Source organism: Hirundo rustica, chromosome 31 (assembly GCF_015227805.2).
Source record: "Hirundo rustica isolate bHirRus1 chromosome 31, bHirRus1.pri.v3, whole genome shotgun sequence".
In the NCBI taxonomy this organism is placed as follows: Eukaryota; Metazoa; Chordata; class Aves; order Passeriformes; family Hirundinidae; genus Hirundo; species Hirundo rustica.
Window position 1 is genome coordinate 682,481 of NC_053480.1, and position 19,784 is coordinate 702,264.

At 52.6% G+C, this 19,784-nt stretch overlaps 3 protein-coding genes across 4 annotated transcripts in view; 2 read left to right on the plus strand and 1 right to left on the minus strand.

The window, feature by feature from the left end:
- The first annotated feature begins 5,117 nt into the window (after positions 1-5,117).
- On the plus strand, positions 5,118-18,842 carry LOC120764561 (zinc finger protein 239-like). 2 transcript variants are annotated; one of them, XM_040088543.2, is made up of 2 exons: positions 5,118-5,206; positions 14,690-18,842. In XM_040088543.2, the coding sequence occupies exon 2, from the start codon at positions 14,717-14,719 to the stop codon at positions 15,707-15,709; it is 993 nt and encodes a 330-aa protein (XP_039944477.1). In that variant the 5' UTR covers positions 5,118-5,206; positions 14,690-14,716; the 3' UTR covers positions 15,710-18,842. The 2 variants fall into 2 exon arrangements, with proteins under 2 accessions (XP_039944477.1, XP_058279815.1); XM_058423832.1 differs by having other exon boundaries at positions 5,153-5,167.
- Positions 5,164-19,784, plus strand: part of LOC120764564 (zinc finger protein 239-like) — a 144,376-nt gene continuing 129,755 nt past the window's right edge. Inside the window, exon 1 of the mRNA XM_040088547.2 lies at positions 5,164-5,206. The gene's annotated coding sequence lies outside the window, so the exon portion shown is untranslated. The remainder of the gene's footprint in view (positions 5,207-19,784) is intronic.
- On the minus strand, positions 17,555-19,766 carry LOC120764533 (class II histocompatibility antigen, B-L beta chain-like). Its single transcript, XM_040088521.1, is given in 7 exon segments — positions 17,555-17,563; positions 17,662-17,776; positions 18,307-18,475; positions 18,478-18,621; positions 18,841-18,954; positions 18,957-19,109; positions 19,682-19,766. Coding segments are annotated over 7 exon segments (789 nt in total).

Genomic DNA, 19,784 nt, shown 5'->3' on the forward strand with positions numbered 1-19,784 from the left:
TTCAAAAACCTTGCTGACTTTTGTGTCCAAGTTCTAATTGTTCCTAGAGTCCTGTATCACCAAGAAGAAGAAATGTATCGCTTTTTGGAAGATTCCACCTGGCTCCTAAAAAGAGAAATAATAACAGGCATAACCATTGCAATGCTCCTTGGCCTAGGAGCCACCGGTGTGGCCACAGGTGTTTCAGCTCTCGTGACCCAACAGCAAGGACTTTCTCAGCTGCAAATGACAATCAATGAGGACTTGCAAAGAATTGAGAAATCCATCTCCTTTCTGGAGAAATCTGTCTCCTCGCTTTCAGAAGTCGTCCTGCAAAACAGGCAAGGACTGGACCTCTTGTTCATGCAGAAAGGAGGCCTGTGTGCCGCCTTGAGAGAAGAATGCTGTTTTTATGCAGACCACACCGGAGTCGTGCGAGACTCAATGGCTGAGCTGAGAGAAAGACTGGCCCAGAGAAAGAGAGAGAGAGAAGCCCAACAAGGATGGTTCGAGTCATGGTTCAATCAGTCCCCATGGCTGATCACCCTTGTTTCCACCCTAATAGGCCCTCTTACCATAATACTCCTGACTTTGATTTTTGGGCCTTGCATTCTAAATAAGTTAGTGTCGTTTGTTAAGAGCCGTTTAGAAAAAGTCAACATCTTATTTGTTGAACGCCAGCAACTGCTTTGAAGTGCGCTTATTACTAACATGTTATATCACTTTTTATATCCTATTATACTAATTTTAACAGCTTTTGTATTTTTTATAAAATTTATACTTTTGTACGTTTTTTACTTAATCACGAGGGGCGGGAAATGTGGGTGATTAGGGACAGACAATCAGAAGATAGCGTGTTGTACGGGTAGACAGAACCCCTCCCTCAACAGTTAGAGTTGTTTAACCCCTTTTAATTAGCCAAGCAACACCTAGTTTATGACGTAAGCAGACGGAAGTGACACAGTAAACAGAAGTGTTATAACCCCATGCAACCCGTTAATAAATGCCATTTCCCATCCACCACATTGGTGTCAGTGAGCTGATGGCCCGAGTGGCCAGGGGTTGGTCACCGTGCCGTTTCCGAACCAGGTCGCTACGCCTCAGTGAAGGCAGCACTATTCTTTTAGTATGTGTTAATGAAAATATTTATTCATTTTTAAGGTTGAGCCTGCTTTGTTTTTCTCCTAGCCTCTCTCCCACAAAAAGAGTAAGTACTAAGACCAGAATTTAGTGAACGTGAAACCACTACAAATGGAAAGGGATGGAAGGGATGGATCAGGAACTTCGGAGCTGTGGCTGAAGACAGGAAGGGATGGATCAGGAACTCTTTTAGTGAGGCAGGGGATAACCACGTCCCAGTTCAGTGGCTGCTCCTGGGAGCGGGGGCTCACTCCACACTGGAAGAAACAGGACCAGGCTGGACTTCTGCAGCAGTAGGGAGGCCTTTTTCCAAGCAGCAGCTCCACCATCACCGTCTGAAGGCTCAGACCTATCGATCTATTAAGTGAGAGAGAATTTCCCCTCCCTGCTGTCTCAAGCACCCAGCCATCAGTACTTCTTAGCAATACAATGTGAAAAATTCCACTGGTAACAAGAAAGAAAAGGAAAACAAAACAAAACAAAACAATTTAAAAAAAAATAAAATAATTCAACCCCAAACACAAGGGAAATAATTTCTGCCCGGGTTTAGCAGCACTTGTGGCGAGACACTGAAAACGGGGTCAACTTAAAGGAAAAACCAAACCAAAGCAAGAAAACCACAGGAAGGGAGTGAATTGCCAGGCTGTTGTTTTGTGGTGACATGGCTGGGTCAGGCTTTTTCAAAACAGGCTACAGACTCCAGATGCCAGGAAAGATTAACACAGGGCTGTGCATGGGATGAGCCCTGAAGCACTCATCTGTCCAAAGAGTTGACAATGTTGGGGCTCTTCTTGTCCTTCAGGACCAGAATGTCATTCACAGCTCGTTCCCTGTTCTGCTCTCTGAGACTCATTTCCTTCATGGCCACCTGAAGGGACATTGCAGACCTTTAACTGGAGGAGTCTGTGGCAGGAGGCCACAGCAAACACGGAGTGAGTCTTTTTGGGGAGACAAAGCCAGGCTGTCTTGGGATGGGACACCAGAGCTGTGGGAGATTAGGGACAGGCGGTCGGAAGATATCGCGCTGTACGGGCAGACAGAACCCCTCCCTCAACTCTTAGTTGGTCAGTGTCCTTGATAAGGTAAGCAATACCTAACCTGTAACGTAAGCAGATGGATGTGATGTAGCAAACAGAGGTTTTATAACTCCATGTAACCAGTTAATAAACGCCATTAGCCGTCCACCACACTGGTGTCTGTGAGCTGATGGACCGAGTAGCCTGGGTGTGGCTGCCGTGTCGTTCCTGAACCAGGTCGCTACACCTCAGCGGAGGTAACACAGAGCTCAGCAAGTGCCATTCCCACAGCCCATTCCTCTGCTCACTGGGGGCTGCTTACAGGACACATGGCCAGAGACATTGGGCCTTGTGAGCTCTGCAGAAATGGTCCCTCAGCTGTCAGCCTCAAAGCTCTAACAGCATTCTCTGCACCTGCACTCTTCTCAAATGGCCTCAACACTCTTCTTATTGTTCAAACACATTTAGCAAGCAGGAGGTAATTCTGGTTCTGTGAAAACAAAGCAAAACAGCACTTTAGCAGTTCTGTGGGATTTGGTCATGATTTCAAATGCAACTGCTGGGTTTGGGATTGAACAACAAAGCAATCATGCACATCCCTTGCTCAGATGATCCCTGTCACAGGCTGTCACGGACACCAGACTCAAACACACCTGCAGGGTTTAGGAGAGAGCTTTGCTCTGGACATCCATCTTCTCATTGCTCTCCCTCTCTCTCTGTGAACAGCTGCAGTAGGACTAAAACCCCAAACGGAGCCCAAGCAGGATCTCTCCCTAATTAGGCCTTGAGGTACCTTTTGAAGATGATACTCAGCATGGAAAATCTGCTAAACAGTGTTCCTGTCTGAGGCTGGGATGAAGATAAATTGGGTCTCAGTCTCCACCAGCTGATGCATTCACGGTTTTAGATATGAAGACCAAGCCAGCGTGTCCTGCTCTGACAGACACCGCTGCCCTCCTTGCATTCCTTTGGGCACTTCAGAAGGGCCAAGTCGGTCCCAGCTGTGCTCTGCAGGCTGACACTGCTCTGCCTTCAGAGGCGCAGCCTGTGCAGGAAAGCTCTGCTGGGCCCCCAAAGCTCAGCCACAGCTCCCAGCAGAGAGGAAAAGCCCTTGACAGCTGCCAGACGTGCTGGGCGTGTTGACATCGACCTGTCCTGCAGTGGCCCTGTCGAGTCCTTTACAAACAGTACTAAAAGCCCTGAAGACAAAACAGTAAAGAAGAAGGAAGCAGCGCTTTAGACAGGCTGTGCACGCGGCAGGGACTCGCCTTCCTTTCCCTGACCTCCTGCATTCTTTGGAAACCTCGGCTGAGGATCAGCTTTGGCGCTGGGCCCGGCCCGGGCAGGAGGCCGAGGAACCGCTGCTGCCCTGAACCGCAGGGAGCTCGGGGTGAGTGGGACCTGAGAGTGCTGGGGGTGAGGCCGGGAAGGAGCAGGGGATGCTGGAAAGAGGCCAAAACCTCTGTGCCACTTCCCTCCTCACCCTGGGGCAGGGAACATCTTATAGATACGGATTATAAAGTTGGCTTTTCGCGAATATTAGAATGAATGCTATGTGTAAAATGTTGGGGGGCTTTGCTGTATTAATATAGTCTCTTTTATTTCTGCAGTTAACAGGGTGTGGAAATGGTGTGATAAAAAAAATAAATAAATATATATTTCTTAGGTTATAGCATAATACTAAAATAGAAACTATGTGATGTAAGATGCTTTTTGTAGCTAACTCCTAAGAATAGTAAAGATAATCAGGAAATTCCCCACATTTTTGGATTATCCTATCTGGATGAAGATAACAGCCACAGACACCAGAACCCCAAAGAATTTATTGCCTCTCTGTTATCAGAGAGTGAGACGACAGAATAGAGCCACAAAGAGATTCATCTGCAAGAAGTAATAAAATGTTGAATTGATGAAATGGGGGCAGGTTTGAGAGGAGGGGGGGTTTGAAACCAGCAGAACATCTAAAACTCAAAGGAATGTGAATAAAAGGTATTTGAATATATAACACGCTGGTCCTTTCAAAGAAGAGTTCAGAGATGGTAAAGTGTGCTCTTGGCTGAATGCCAAGTCACCCAGTCCTAATTGTTGAACTAATTTGCTTTCTTCTACCTCCTAATTGTCTTTTTATTAAACCTACACAATTTTACCAAGAAAGCGAACTTCGTTTTTCACAGAACACACAAGGAAAGAAAGGCTCAAGGGTCTGGATAAGGGTGGGGAGAGTTCAATCATTGCTCACGGGCACAGCACATTTGACTCGGGGAAATTAACCGAATTTATTATCAGACAAATCAGAGCAAGAGAACGAGAAAGAAAAGAATTCCTATGAAAACATCTTTCCCTCCCACCACCTCTCCCTCCTTCCCGGGCTTAACTTTATCCTCCATTCCCTCCCCACCCAGAGGCACAGGGGATGGGGGTCACAGTCAGGTCATGTCCCTGCTTCCCCCTCCAAGACAGGAATCCTTGTCCTGCTCCAGCCTGGGGCCCCTCTCACGGGACAGAGTCCCTCACGAACAGGCTGCTCCAGCGGGGATCCCCACGGGCTCACAAGTCCCGCCAGGAGCCACTTCCACGGCTCGGCAGGGATTCCCCACAGGCTCGGGGCCTCCCTCATGCACCCCCTGCCCCTGCCGGGGCTGCAGGTGAGTCCCTGCACCATCCCGGCCTCAGCCGCAGCTCCCAGCGCCTTCAGCTCCCGCTCACCCCGAACTCCCGGCGGTTCAGGGCAGCAGGGTTCCTTGGCCGCCTGCCCGGGCCGGGCCCAGCGCCGAGGCCGCTCCTCAGCCGAGGTTCCCGAGAAATACCGGAGGTGAGGGAAAGGGAGGGGAGTTCCTGCCGTGTGCACAGCCCGCCTCTCGTTATGATTGGCTGATTCTGCCGTCACTCCTCCTTCTCGCGCACTGATTGGGTAGAGCGGGGCCAAGCACGGCCCCGGGGCCACCCCCTCCCCGTGCGCTCCTGGCGCAGCAGAGCCGCCATTCGCGGAGCGTCTGTGCGGGCCCGGGAGCGGCGGCAGCGGCCGGAGCCCGGTGAGGCGGCGGCGGAGCTCGGAGGCGGCCCCAGCGCAGGTGGGAGCCGCGCTGGGTTCTGCCGGGGCTTGGGGCTGGCTGCGGGCCGAGGGGGCGTCCGGGGGCTCTGGCGGGTTCCTTGTGCTGTGTCCGCCCCGTGTTGCCCGTAGCCTGAGGGCGCTGCGGGAGCGGCTGCCCGCGGTCTCCTTGCCGCTGGGGCCTCGGCAGGAGCCGGTGCCGGAGCAGCGCTGCCTCGTCCCGCTTCCTGTGGGTGGCACGGAGGTGGCTGCCCTGTCCCCGGGACTGGGCGGGAAAATTCGCGTCTCCAGAGGTTTGTGTCCCCAAAGGAGACAGAGGAGTCCTGTAAAAGTGACTTTCTTCCTGGACAAAGGGAGAGGCCATGCGGCATTTGCCATGGGTTCTCTCCAATTGTTGTAGTACGCAGGCTCCTTTTTGTCCTAATTTTGCCTTCTGCCTCTCTCTCTCCCCCTTTGCCCAGTGGCGAAGGTACTTGGAAAGTTGAGACTTCCCGATCTGCCTACTGCGTGTCCTCGTTAATATGCACTCCCCCTTTTGTATAACATCCGATATTCATGGCTCTGTTCAGTCTTTGTTCTTCTCGATGTTCAGGAGTTTAGCAGGATCTTGGCTGAGCAGCAGTCCGTGTCAATAAGTAACATTTTCTGAAACTGATGGTTTCTCCCATTACTTCGTTATCTCCAAGTCCCTGACCCTCTTTCCAAGCAGATTCACTCTTTGACTCTGTTTTTCTTCCTGGTTCCTGTTTGGATTTGGGATTATTCTCAGTGACCTCCTTCCCTGTCCTTTTGGAGCCGTTTGTGGCTCAGGAGGCCTGGCTGCCACCTGCATCCCCTTGCTCCCCTGCTGAATGAGCTGCACTCAGCAAGGTGTCTGTGCATGGTCAAAAGATGAGAGTTGCTGTAGCACAGAAGAGGAGAAAGAGCATTCGTTTAACCCATGGTGTGCCAGGGAATTACGAACCCGTGTCCCCTTCACATCCTTTCCACCTTTGGACTGGAACATGAGCTGCTTTCTTATTTCCTTTGTTGTCGGTTTCTCCACTTTTTGGTTGTCATCAATTTGCCAACAGGATCTCAAGTAATTTAATTTTCCACTCTGTGCTTCTCCTTCTGCTAATAGATAATCTGATCCCATCCCATGGTGAAATGTCTTGTTGTTCATTTGCGTGGATTGATTAGCCAGACTCAGGAGCTGGATCTGTCTGGTTGGTTATTATTTCGAGGACATCTTGTAATCTAATTATGGCATTGAAATGATAAATGGGTTCTCTGACCCCTGGTATAAATTCATTAAGGTTCCCAGGGGCAGCTCCATGGTGTTGTAGGATTTGTTCTGGTGGCCGTTCATCTTTTCCCCATTTTTGGGTGCTTCCTCCAGGCGACGCTGCATCAATTGATCTCTTTTCTCTAATTAAATCATCACATACTTGGATTCCCAACTGATTTCTCTGAACTTGTGGTAGCAAGAACACCCCAGTGCTCTCATGCTCCCTATGTGACACAGACAGTGACAGCACATGTTGGAGTGGGGAGAGGGATGATTCCCCCCCAGTTCTTTTAGTGAAGTTTTCACAGCATTCTCCATTTGCTGTTTTCCTTTGCAGCTGCACCAGTTTCTTTTGCAGAGTCAGATATCCTGAGTGTGGGCTCTGCCTTTGGCTGTGCAAATTCCATCTGTGCAAGCAGGCAGAGCTTGGGGTGAGGGGCAGAGGGAATCAGCCCAATTCCTGCCCCAGGCAAGAAGCCGCTGGTGCATTGTCCACACTTTTCCCCAGCAGTGTTAATTGACATTTCTAAAGCTCCTCTCCTGGCTGCCTGGAATTATGCTTCTCTTCAGAGCAAGCCTTGAATGACTCACGCGTGGTCCCCCCACAAACAGCTTTTTTATTTTCTTTTTGTTGTTCTTTAACAATATTTATTAACTGTTTATTTCTTAAAGGGTCACCTTTAAAGCTCTTCTAGTTTTGCAAAATGCAACTTAAATGTGAACATCGAAGAACTCATATCAAAAATCTGCCATCACTAAGTGCCACGATTCTTGAGTGTTTCTCCCGAGATTCAGGTGGTTTTAAAATCCTTTGCCTTCTGCAAAGCCCTGAGCCAGATGCAAGAAAGCGATGGAGTCTTCAGGTTCTGATTTCTCAAGGTTGCGCGCTTTGTTTATTATTTCTTGTCTTACAATTCCTTCTGTGCCCAGCCAAGATCTGTGCAGCTGCTCTGGCATCTGATGACTCCCCCTGAGCTGGGAGGTCTTTGTCTCTTACATGAATTATTACGTGTTTTTTATTTACAGTTACTTGCCAACACCTACTACCTATACTAAACGGGTCATCTCTACTGTGACCCAGTCTCCTTAAATTACTTTTGCCACCGTCACCAGAGAAAGTGGAGTGAGTGAAGAAGAAAGAAGAAGCAAGAGACAATGCCCCAAATCCTCCATCTTGCTCCCTCTACTTCTATACTAGAGAACCTAAAACGGTGATTTTTCACCCTGAGATAAGCTAAACTCCTATCTTTCACACTCTTGTGGCCTGTAATTCATCTCTCAGTGTTGGAAGCCTTTCCCATGGACTGAAATCAAAGCCAGTGTCTTCCTGGGCTCTGTGCCAGGGTCTCAGACCCCCCCTGTCCAGGTCCCTGACCTTCCAGGGCGACCAAAGGAATGCCCTGGACTCCAATGCACACACAGACATAAACAGAAACAGTCCAAAGCAATCAAGTTTCTCCTACTTCTTTTCCTAGGTGAAAAAATTGATTCTGACATCCCTGGCCCAGACCTAACTGACAACATAAAAGCCAAATTTTTACGAAAAAAAAATTTCTAATGGTGTAATCTTATCCCTGAAACTGCAGGAAAAACAAAAAGTCCCCAAAGCCATATTTTTTTAGTGTTAGAGAGTCAAGGCATTACTTGATTCTGGCCAGGATGTGCAACAGAAATAATTTCGTTCACACATAGCCCGGGTGTGCAGAGAAAATCATTCCACAACAGGTGAGTTTTACTAGATTTTCCCTAAACTTTAAACAGCCTGAACTCATAAAAATCCATTGGTTTCATGTTCATTGCTTCCAAGTTGTGAAGTACTTAGTATTTGGTTTCCAGTTGGGGTTGGATTTCTTTGCCTGTGATGTTAATTAGGTCTGCACTCCTGGATTTCCTTATCAGCCTTTTCCAGACCAGGTGTCTCCAACTATTCCAGGGGCAGGGTCTGGGGCAGATATTCTTTGCTGTTTGCTGATAGGCTTTGATGTTTTGTTGAGGGTCGTTATCTTTGTGGGTATCTTTTGTGCTCTTCCCAGTCTGTTGAGATGTTAAACTCATCTCTGTTGAGTGGTGTAACATCCCTTAAAATGAAACCTTTAAAATTCCTTTTCCCAGGGCAAAGGCAAATCAAACCTGAGTAGAGAAATAAAATAAAAAATACTTTTAAAGTTGGAATATTTTTCAGCAGTTTAATGGCAGCCAGCCCAGTGTGTGAGTGTGCTTGAGCCCCAGAGTGGAATTGTCACGTTGTCTTCCCCAGCAGCTGTGGCGAGTGCAGGCACAGAAAGCACTGAAGCTCCAGCAGTGGCAGCAAGGATTGGGCCGCAGTGGCTGGAGATGCCAAAGGAGGGTGCCCAGGCAGACTATTCCAGCAGAGGATGTGTGGGCAGGCACAGGGGCTTCCCCTGCTGTGGAGCCCTGGCTGCTGCTGCCTTGCCTTCAGTGCAGGGTCAGTCGTGGCCTCCCATCCTCCTCCTGCAGCCGGGACGTCCAAATCTCCGGGGCTTCAGAGACCTTGAGCCGAGGGTGAGGGGTCCCCTCAGCACAGTGTTCAGCTGTGCTGGGGCTGTTTCTGTGCTCAGGGACACTTGGAATGGGCCACGCCACTTGGCCACCAGTGCTGCTTCTTCCCAGTCCTTAGGCAGGACCCGATGTCCTGGTTGGATGTTGTGAACAGCAAAGTCCCAAGGCAGGGTCTGTGCCAGCCGAGCTTCCTGTTGGAGAGATTTCACCAGAGACAGGATTCTGGCCACAGACTGCTTTAAATACACTTCCCTTATGTCCACTACCCCACTTGGTGGAGAATTAGCAAGGTAAGGAATTCCAAAGCTCAATTACTGGGGAGATAGTTGCATATCTGCCCTGGATCTGGCTCCTGTTCTTGCTAAAGTCAATGGCAAAAGCCATACCCATGGCATCTTGGTTTCTATTACCAGCTTCCAAAGGTGTTTTTTCATTTCCCCTTTCATTCTTTCTACCTGACCTGAGCTCTGGGGGTGCCAGGGGTTGTGGAGGTCCCATTGTATTCCTAAAGCTGCTATAAGGCCTTGAAGGATCTTTCCTTTAAAATGAGTTCCCCATCTGAGTCTATTGCTTCCACAATCCCTTCTTTTGGAATTATTTATTTTAGAATTACCTTACTATGTAATGCAGTGATTACTGAAGAAGTCAGAATTGCTTTTGGCACCCTGTTAGGTGACATGGCAGAAGATATTTGAGCCTTCCTGCTCAGGGCATTTCAGTCCCAGGCTCTCACAAGCACACACAGCTTTGCTGGTTGAGCTGACCGTGTGGGCGGTAACCTGAGCTTTGTCTAATTCCCTTTCCTAAATAATAGTATGTCTTGTAACTCTTTTCTCCTGCCCTCTAAGACCCATCCATAACCAGATTTTCTCCCTCAGGCCAGGGAATGTCTCATAAATCTCTCCTAGGCTGGGTTTGGAGCTCTGTCACTTGAATGCAGTCCTGGGTTTCTTGCCACCCCCCTGTCCAGGCTGTTGAAACAGGAGGCTGGGTTAAACCCTTCCCCTGTCCTCAATTCTGCATCCTCCTGTGCCACTGAACAAGTTTCATACTGTAATAACCGAGCAGAGCTCTTTTGGTTATCAAAGCTTGAACTTGATGCCAGACTTGAACAACAGGAGCTCCTTGTGCTGTCAGTGTTCAGGCCTCAGGTCCCCTTAGAGCTGTGGCTGCACAATTGTGCAGACAATGAGGGGGCCACTCTGGCCACTGGGTTAAATATTGTAGCCCAAGGATTCCTTTGGCATGGCCCTGTTTCACATTCACATACAATTCCAATTCCTTTTCTGAGTCTGGAAGAGCCATGGCTGGGGCATCAATCATTTTGGTTTTTAATTTTCTCGAGTATTGTTCTCATGTCCATACCATAACATTGAGGCTGTCTGGGGTTAGAAAGTCATACAACGTTCTGGCTAGAACAGAGAATCCTCAATCCATGTCCTGCAATTTCCTATTAATCCTTAGAATTGTCTCAGCTCCTTGTTAGTCCTGAGTGATGTTACTTCTGAGATTCCCTCGTCCCTTTCTGGGTCAATACACCCCAAACCTTCAGTCAAAATATGTCCCAAATATTTAACCTTTTTCTCCACCATTTGTGCTTTTTTTTTTCCAAATACTCCAAGATGCTTTTCAGCCTGAACATTGAGCCATTTCACAGAGGCTTCTACAACTTCTTCTTGTCCTCCTTACTGGAGCAAGTCATATACATCCAGTATTGACCCAATCCCTGGGGGTGGGGTGAATTCTTTTCATATTTTCTGCAAGGCTGGCCTGAATAAGCCTGGTGCTTCTGTGCCTCCCTACAAAAGGACCGTCCATGTCTTTCCCATTTTCCCTTCTAACCCTTGTTCCCAGTCAAAGGCCAGCTCCTGTTCAGCATCCTGTGTAAGTGGGCATCCCCAGAAAGCATCTTTTCCATCAAGTGCTGAATGGTAGCAGTGTGAGGAGGGAACCTGGTTGCAGATGGTGTAAGGATCTGAGCCTGTGGGGTGCCTCGGTTTAATAATCTCATTTCTTATTCTTAGGTCTGACTTATTAAAGAAATATGGGTATTGATCTAGTATCGATATTCAATTGTGTCGGAGAAAAACTCTCTAACAGTTTGAAGTTAGAAAGTGTATGTTTATTATGGCCGGGGCAGCACGCGGGATATTTCCCTAATTCGCACTGCGAAATTCACAGGTAATTACAAAGCCTTTTATTTACCAAAGTGTTGAATATCCAAAATACAAATGCATATTCATACCCTTGTCACCTCCCATTCCTCGCTTCATATGCTAATTGACAAAAAGGCTATTAAGCATGCGTACTTTGTTTCTTAAAATGAGTCGGGGGTCCATTCTAGAGAGGGGTCACCCAAAATGAGGAAGTAAGATGAGTCTTCCTCGTCCTGACCTTTCTACCTTTTCAATGCATTCATGACAAATGATTCCTTGGTAGAACTTATAGTTTCCTGTGTTCAGTGGGTCCTTTAAGCAGGAAATCTGCAGCTATCTTATGTCCTATTTACCACATTTTGTTTTTCATTACAAGCACAACTACATAAACATAAACCTGACAAGAAATGAGTTACAAGATCCGGGGTAGCTTATCTAAGATCCGGCTTCTGTTAACTGCGAACAAAGATTACCTATCTACTTCAGCTAGTTCAGCAACTTATTATCTTAACTTTCCTAAAAATCCTTAGTTCCTCAAAATTAACATCTCAGGTCCTGCATCATTCTATAGATTCCATCTGGTTTCTTGATTGGCAGCATTGGAGCATTCCAGGGAGAGATCCCTGGCTCCAAAAGCCCTGCCTTTAAGAGGGGCTCAATGACAGGCTGTGAGCCCTTCCTTCCCTCCCTTGGAATAGGGTATTGCTTTTAGACACCACTTGTCCTGGTTGCTTGAGAGTAATTTGGAGAGGCTGGGTGTCTGATTTTCCCGATTTCCCTGGGGCTGCCCACACTTCTCGGTTCACTTCAGCATCGGCCTTGCCAGACATTTGACACAAAGGTACCCCAGAACTAGCAATGGCAATGTCTCTGCCAGGTCCTTGTTGCCGAGCCCGTCCCCTGGGTGCTGGGGCCCCCTTGGGCCCTGGGGTTCATCCCTCAGGGGCTGTAGAAACTCTGCCATGGCCTTTGGCTTCACCTTGGCCTTTTCCTCACCCCTTCTTGCATTCACCTGCTGTGCCTTTGTGACCAACTGCTCCAGGGGCTTCTTGTGCCACTGCTGCAGCCCCCCTGACTGCCTGTGGGTGCTCATCCTCTGACAGCTGCTGAGCTCTCTGCAAGGGCATTCCTTTCTCCAGTGACCCAAACAAAATCCTTCAAAGATGATCTTGATGCTTGCATGAATAACCCCCATTTCCCAGCTGTTCCTTCCTGCTCCTGGTCCTTGTGCTCGCCCTGCCCTCCCCAGCCCGTATCCCAGAGGCGGTGCCTGTCCTGCCGTAGTGTCCCAAGGCGGCTCCCCCGGCGGGCAGGGCCAGAAGCTCCACGTGGCCGGGCAGCGGCCGGGGCGTCCCGCAGCCTCCTGGGGGCCGGGGGCCACTGCCGGCCCTGCCCGGGGGGTGGTGGGGTCAGGCAGCGCCCGGCACTGAGCCCCGGCTGCCCCACAGCCCCGGCCCGGCCCCGCAGCTCCCCACAGGCCCCCAGCCCGTGCTCCCGGTGCCGCACCTCTGCGCCCGCTCCTGCTGCTCCCCAGCACAGAGAAACCCCCTGAAATCCTGACCTCCTTGTTTCCCTGTCCTGGAAATCGGGGATACAAAGGATCTGGATCAGCTGGCAAATTGAGAGGATAAGACCCTGATGAAAAACATCCCAGTCCCCAGTATTTTTCTTTTCCTCCTCTTTTCCATCATCCTTTTTCCTACCACAGAGATTCTTCCTGCTGCTTCTTGCCTTAACCGTATTTCTGCACACTCGCCTTCACCCTAACCCTTCCCAGCACACCAACACCATCCATCCCTGGTTGTCTAAATCCCTTCTCAACTTCCCTTATTGCCCCTCTGGGTGTCCATGGCCTTAAATTACCTCTGGGAGAATGTGCAAACTGCCTCCAGATTCTCCCAAGGGACCCTTCAGAGATATTTTGGGATCATCATCCCTTTGGCCAGGACGCTCTCCTGGCTTTCCCTTTTCCACCCTGCATGTGTTCCCTGCCACGTTTGCTCCCTGAAGATCCCAGTGTCCTCACTGATGAGATTTTCAGTGCTCTCTCCCTGGTGACTCATCACAGCCCCTCCTGATCTGTCACTCGTCTGTCTCCTGGACACTCTCGGGTACCCAATCAATCCCCGGTGCCACCGCCACCCAAGGGAGCCGATCACCCAAACTGGGTGAGGCACCTTCAGCTCCACTCACTGCCCACTGTCCCAGACGGTGGAAGGAATTCCAGAGGAGCCCCAAGGTGTGTGGAAAACTTCACATCACCAGAAATTTGTGTCCACAAAGAAGACAGAGGAGTCCTGTAAAAGTAATTTTATTCATAAAAAAAAGGGAGAGGCCATGGGACATTTCCCTCGGAGTCTCTCCAATTGTTGGAGGATGCAGCCTCTTTCTTCTCCTGATTTTCCCTGCTGAACCTCCCTCTCCCTTTCCACAATGGCTGAAGTATTTGAGAGGTACAGACTTCCCAATCCCTCTGCTACATACCCCCCTTATGATGCACCCCTCTTCTGCACAGGTAAGGATATTCACAGCTCTGTGAAGTCTTTGCTCTTCTTCTTGAAGTTCATGAGTTTATCAGGACCTTGGCTGAGCAGCAGTCTGTGTGGTCAGTTCATAACATTTTCTGGAGCTGGTGGCTTCTTCTGTGCCTTCCTTATGTACAAGTGCCTGGCCCTATCCCCAAGCCATTTGACAGCGTGTGTTTGTAAAGACACTTTGCTCTTCTTCCTTTCCTGGGGGTGCCCCGTTTGCGGGACATTCCCCCTAGAGCATGGGGCACCCCCGTGAGGGGAATTTGGGGAGGTGGGAGGGGGGAGCGCCAAGGCTGGGCCCCCCCGCGCTGTCCTGGCGGGAGCGGCTGCAGCGGGGACCGAGTGCGGGCGGGAGCGGCCGAGAGCCCAGCGCTGCCCCAGCCCGACCTGCCCCAGCTCCATCCCTGCCCCTGCGGTGGGATGCTGTGGGTTTGGGGGGAAGAGGGAGCCGGCAGTGGGTGCTGGGCCTGGGGGCAGGAGGAGAAGGGAAGGAGAAGCAGCGTTGAAGAAGAAAATGTTGATGGACATGGGAGGAGAAGGTGGGATTGTGCAGGAGAAAGAGGAATAGTGGGAGGAAGAGGAGTTTGAGGAAGAGTAGGGACACAGGAGTGTGAGGAGCAGGAGGAGGAGGCACCGCAAGGTTCCAGCCCTCCCTGTATCTGCAGCCTCCCCCCAGCCCCAGGAGTGTTTCCCTCCCCACATGCAGCAGGTGACTGGGGAGGGGAATCCATGATTTTCATGGGAGTGAATCTTGGTGTTTCTGAGCTTGATTGAGCTAAATGTCGATGCTTTGGTTTTTTTGCAAGGGGCTGAATCTTTTAGAAGAGGTTTTGGCTGAGTCTTGATGTTTGGGGAGTTTTTGATCTGTGTCTTGATGTTTGGAGGACTTTTGGGATGAATCTTCTTTTGGAGGTTCTTACAGACAAGTGTGGCAATTCTTACACTGCCAATGACTTCCTGAGATGAACTTGTGCAAGGAAGAGCCCCCAGCCTAAGGCCCTCTCCTCTTGTTCTTTTCCCCAAACCAGGATTTTTCATTCCCAAGGAGTGGCCGGATGGAGGAGGAGGCAAAGCCCCAGAAATGCCTCACGAGGAGGGGCTGCAAACCCAGCGCAGGGAGCTGCGAGGAGCAAAGAGCTCCCCTGTGCCAGGAGGGTGGCCGGAGATCCAGCCAGAGCTCCGAGCTGGTGGAGAAGCCTCATGGAGGGGAGAAGCCGCACAAGTGCTTGGAATGTGGGAAGGGTTTCAGCCGGAGCCTGCACCTGATCCAGCACCAGGTGATCCACACTGGGGAACGGCCCTATGAGTGTGGGGAGTGTGGGAAGAGCTTCAACCACAGCTCCAGTCTGATCCAGCACAAGAGGATCCACACCGGGGAACGGCCCTATGAGTGTGTGGAATGTGGGAACAGCTTCAGGTGTAGCTCCAGCCTGAGGAAACACCAGAGGATCCACACTGGCGAGAAACCCTACAAGTGTGGGGAATGTGGGAAGAGCTTCAGAGACAGCTGCCGCCTCATCCAGCACCAGGTGATCCACACTGGGGACGGGCTCTACACCTGCTTGGAATGTGGGAAGGGCTTTGGATATAGCTCCGACCTGAGAAAGCACCAGCGCATCCACACCGGGGAGAGGCCCTACGAGTGTCCTGAGTGTGGGAAGAGGTTTCGGGTCAGCTCTGATCTCCTCGTACATCAGCGGATTCACAGAGAGGAGAGGCCCTTCCGCTGCCCCAACTGCGGGAAGGGCTTCAAACGCAACTCACACCTCACTGTCCACCAGCGCATCCACACCGGGGAGAGGCCCTATGAGTGTCCTGAGTGTGGGAAGAGGTTTCAGACCAGATCCACTCTCCTCCTACATCAGCAGATTCACACAGAGGAGAGGTCCTTCTGCTGCCCTGACTGTGGGAAGGGCTTCAAACGCAACTCAAACCTCATCAGGCACCGGCGCATCCACACCGGGGAGAGGCCCTACGAGTGTCCTGAGTGTGGGAAGAGCTTCTCACAGAGCTCTCACTTGACCAAACACCAACGGAGGTACCACTAAGGGAAGCACTGTGAGTGTCCCGAGAGCGGGAAGAGCTTTGTGCACTGCTCCAGCTCCATCCCCTGTGGGAGGATCGGCCTTGGATGGTCCCCAGTGAGCCCCGTTGGGCAGAGCCCTGCTGATCCGTGGTCCTAGTGATCCGTGTTGGGAAGACACCTGGCTGGGAGTGCTCCACATCTTCCTGGCTCTCTGTGGGCACCAGGAGGAAGGCAGGGGCAGGAAGATTCATTGGGACACAGACTGACATGGGGAATTTTGGGGGAGAGCAGATTTGTTGGCTTGCAACCCCAGAAAACGTTTTGCATTAAATTCTATCTTCTAGGGGCATTACAGAATACTGGATGGTCTTGGAGATCTTTTCCAAGCACTCCATGTTCTTGATTTCCTACTGCCCAAGGGCATCTTCCGCAGCCAAATGCTGGTGGACTGGGGCAAAGACCAAGGTTTTGGAGACCTCCAAAAAAGGTTCTTCCCTCCCATCCAAGCACATGGATCCTCAGCTGGCACAGACACAACAATCCTTTTCTTTTAGTCTCTATTTCCTTTTCATTTCTCTTCATCACTTTAAAATATCCAACACCGGGGTAAAAATAAAGACATTGAACTAAGATAAGAGTGAGGACATGGGGGGACAGATATGGAGAGTGACATGGGGACACATGGACAGGGACAGGGATGTGGCCATTCATGGGGACATGAGGGGAAATGGGCAGAGCTGGAGATGTGGGGGACAATGACAGGGATGGATTTGTGGTGTGGAGACAGCCATGGGTGGGGACATGGTGGGACATGGCCAGTGACATGTGGGGACATGGCCATGGCCCGTGCCATGGGGGGAACTTGCAGGGGCTGTGGGGGATGCTGGGTTTGAGGGAGTTGAGGGTTCCTGGGAGGGACTTGGGGCTTGCTGAGGGCTTTGGGGAGCCCAGAGCTGGGAGACCCTGGCAGAGGTTGTGGGGCAGCTGCTCAAGGACCCCCTGAGCTGGACCCCCAGGTGGGCATTGGGCTCCTGGAAGGGAATGAAGGTCCTTGTCCCCAGGAGGGAAATCCCAACAGCCCCAGGGTATTGGGGGCAGCTGAGAGGCCACAACAGGGAGGGGAAAGCCAAACAGAGCTGTCCCCCTCCAGAACTGCACCCCAAAAATCCCAAACTCAGGGACTCCTCCCAGGAAAAAGCTGTCAGGAGGTGCCTGAATTGATGGCAAGGGGGATGGGACCTCAGACTGAGCAGGAGGGGCCTGGAACCTCCAAAACCAAGCATGATGGACAGGGCTGGTGGAATGGGGGGCAGAGGGGAAGGGGTGGAAGAGCAGGGAAGAAGAAGGGGCTAGAACCTCCAAATTGCTGTGGGAAGGGTCCCACTCCTCCTCCTTTCTAATCCCCAAGATGGTGCTGAGGCAGTGCTGGACTCTGGGCCTGGCTTGGGCACCCCCCCATGCGCCCCCTCCCCAAATTCCTCTGGCAGCTTCAGGGCGCCCAGGCGCCTTTTGGTGTTGGCTGGGTGCTGTGCTGGGGTTCAGGTGCCTCCCAAGGAGTCCCCAGAGCGGGGTGACACAGGGGGGACACACGGGGATCCCCATTCCCGATCCATCCTGGGGCCCGTTTTGTCCCCTCCTGAATCATGGTCCCCCCGCAGGGTCCCCCCAAGTCCCTCTCCACTGTCCCCAGTAAACAGGACTGGGATGAACTGGGAAGCTTTGTTGGGAACACTGGGAGCAGCCGGGTGGGGACAGAGTGACAGCAGGGCTGGGGGGACACACGATCCCCCCAAAATCATCTCGGGGATGGAGCAGGGGGTCCCGGCCAGGCCCGAGGCCACGGGGAGGGGCTGCGACCGCTGCCAGCTCAGGAGCTCTGTGGGCAGAGAAAAGGGGTGACACCGGGCTGGGGGGCCCTGGGGGAGCACACACGCTCTGGAGGAGGGGGGCACGACCCCCGGGACCCCCCCTCACCTTCTTGCACAGGCAGAAGCTGAGCCCCAGCGCCAGAAAGACAAAGCCCAACACAAAGCCCCCGATCCCCATCAGCATCTTGCTCTGGGCAGCGACTGGTGGCATCTCTGGTGGTCTGCAGGGCTCAGGAGCCCCAAAACCTCTCACAGACACCCCAAGCCCCTCCAAGCTCCCTCCCAGTCTCCTCCAGCCCACCCAGGACTTCCTGTAACCTCATCGCAATCCCTTCGTGGCCGCCCCAGGACCCAACAAAGCCCCTCCTGTCCCTCTCAGGATCCCACAACCTCCTCAATTGCCCCCCACCTCCCCAGGACCCCCAAACCCTCTCCCAGTCCCTTCCCAGCCCCACCAGGACTCATCAAGACTCCTCCCAGTCTCTTCCCAGCACAACCAACCTCATCCCAATCCCTGCTTTCCAATCCCTGATCACCTTCCAGCCCCTCCAGGCTCACTCCAATCCCTCCCAGTTACACCCAGCACCCCCAAACTCCCTCCCAGTGCCCACCAGCACCCCCAGAACCCCATCCCACCTCCCCAGCATCCTCCAAACTCCTTCTCAGCCCTTCCAGACACCCGAGCCCCTCTCCTAGTTGAAACCAGGCTCTCTCCAACTCCCTCCCAGTTCCTCTCAGCACATCCCAGTGCCTCTCCCAGTTCCCCCCCAGTGCCTCCCCCGTGCCCCAGTGCCGGCTCAGGGGCTGCTCCAGGCTGACGTGCTCCGCCTGGCAACTGGAGGTGACCCCGTGCCGCGGGGAGGTTTCCAGCAGCACCAGCAGCTGCTGGCTCCAGTCCCCGTTGGGGACCACGGCGGTGCCACCCCGTGCCCCGAGAGCTGCTGCTGGCCCTGGAAGCAGCCCAGCTGGCTGTGGGCAGGGTAGAAATCCATCATGGAGCAGAGCAGGCGGCCGGGGCCGGGCTGGGAGCTGGAGGGCAGCAGCGAGGTGGAAAGGCTGCGGGTCACTGGGAGAGAGAGGGGAGGGGTGGTGTGGCATTGAGAGGGACTGGGAATGGACTGGGATGGACTGAAAGAGCCAAGGGTGTCTCTGAGAGGGGCAGGAGGCCCCGGGGATGGACACAAGGAGGGCTGAGGGCTCTGGGCTGATCCCAGGCAGGTTTTGAGGCACTCCAGGGTCATTGCCAGGGCAGGGCCTCACGGGACACGCTCTGCCCCACGCTCACCTCCGCGCTCCACGAGGAACGGGCTGGACAACTCGTAGTTGTGCCGGCAGTGCCTGTCCGCCGCAGCCCGTCTGTACTCCCTCCATTGCGGGTCGCTGTTCCAGGACCTGGCACCTTCTCCCCACAGGAGGTGTCCCCGACGTACAACCCCACATCGCTGCCCAAGGGCAGGAGCTGCTCCCGGTTGTCGCTGTTCCTGTCCACGAACCTCCCCCGCTCGGTGCCGTTCATGCAGTGCCAGCCGCACTTCAGCATCTCCTGGAACAGCCCTGTGTGTGCAGGACACAGGTGCGGGGGTGCCCGCAGCAGCCCAGAGTAGCCAAGAGCTCCGGGGCAGCCCCGACTCCGCAGCCCCAGGGGAGTCCGGCTGAGGAGCTCGGGGCGCTGTGGGGCTGGCTGGCACCTGGGGAGTCCTCAGCGCCCTGCGCTCTGATGGGCTCAATTATTTTAGTGCCTTCTCTGATGGGCTGAGGAGAGGCCCGGCAGTGGAGAGAAGGATCGGGACAGATCCCGCCCCGAGCAGCGGCGTGGCCACAACAGAGCCAGCCTGGGCACAGGGAGGGAATTTATTACCAACCAAATCACAGCAGCACCAGGAGAAGGGAAAGAAATCTCTCCAACACCTTCCCCACAGCCAGCGGGGATCAGCAAGACCATGGATCAGCAGGGCTCTGCCCAACGGGGGTCACTGGGGATCATCCAAGGCCGATCCTCCCATGGGGGATGGAGCTGGAGCAGTGCACGAAGCTCTTCCCGCTCTCGGGGCACTCGCAGAGCTTCCCTTAGCGGTGCCTCCGTTGGTGTTGGGTCGAGTGAGAGCTCTGGGAGAAGCCCTTCCCACACTGCCCACACTCGCAGGGCCTCTCCCCGCTGTGGATCCTGTGGTCCTTGATGCGCTGCGAGTTCTTGCTGAAGCTCTTCCACATTCCAAGCACCAGCAGCGA

Coding starts and splice junctions, on each gene's coding strand:
- LOC120764561 (XM_040088543.2), top strand. CDS start 14,717: ATGGAGGAGGAGGCAAAGCCCCAGAAATGCCTCACGAGGAGGGGCTGC.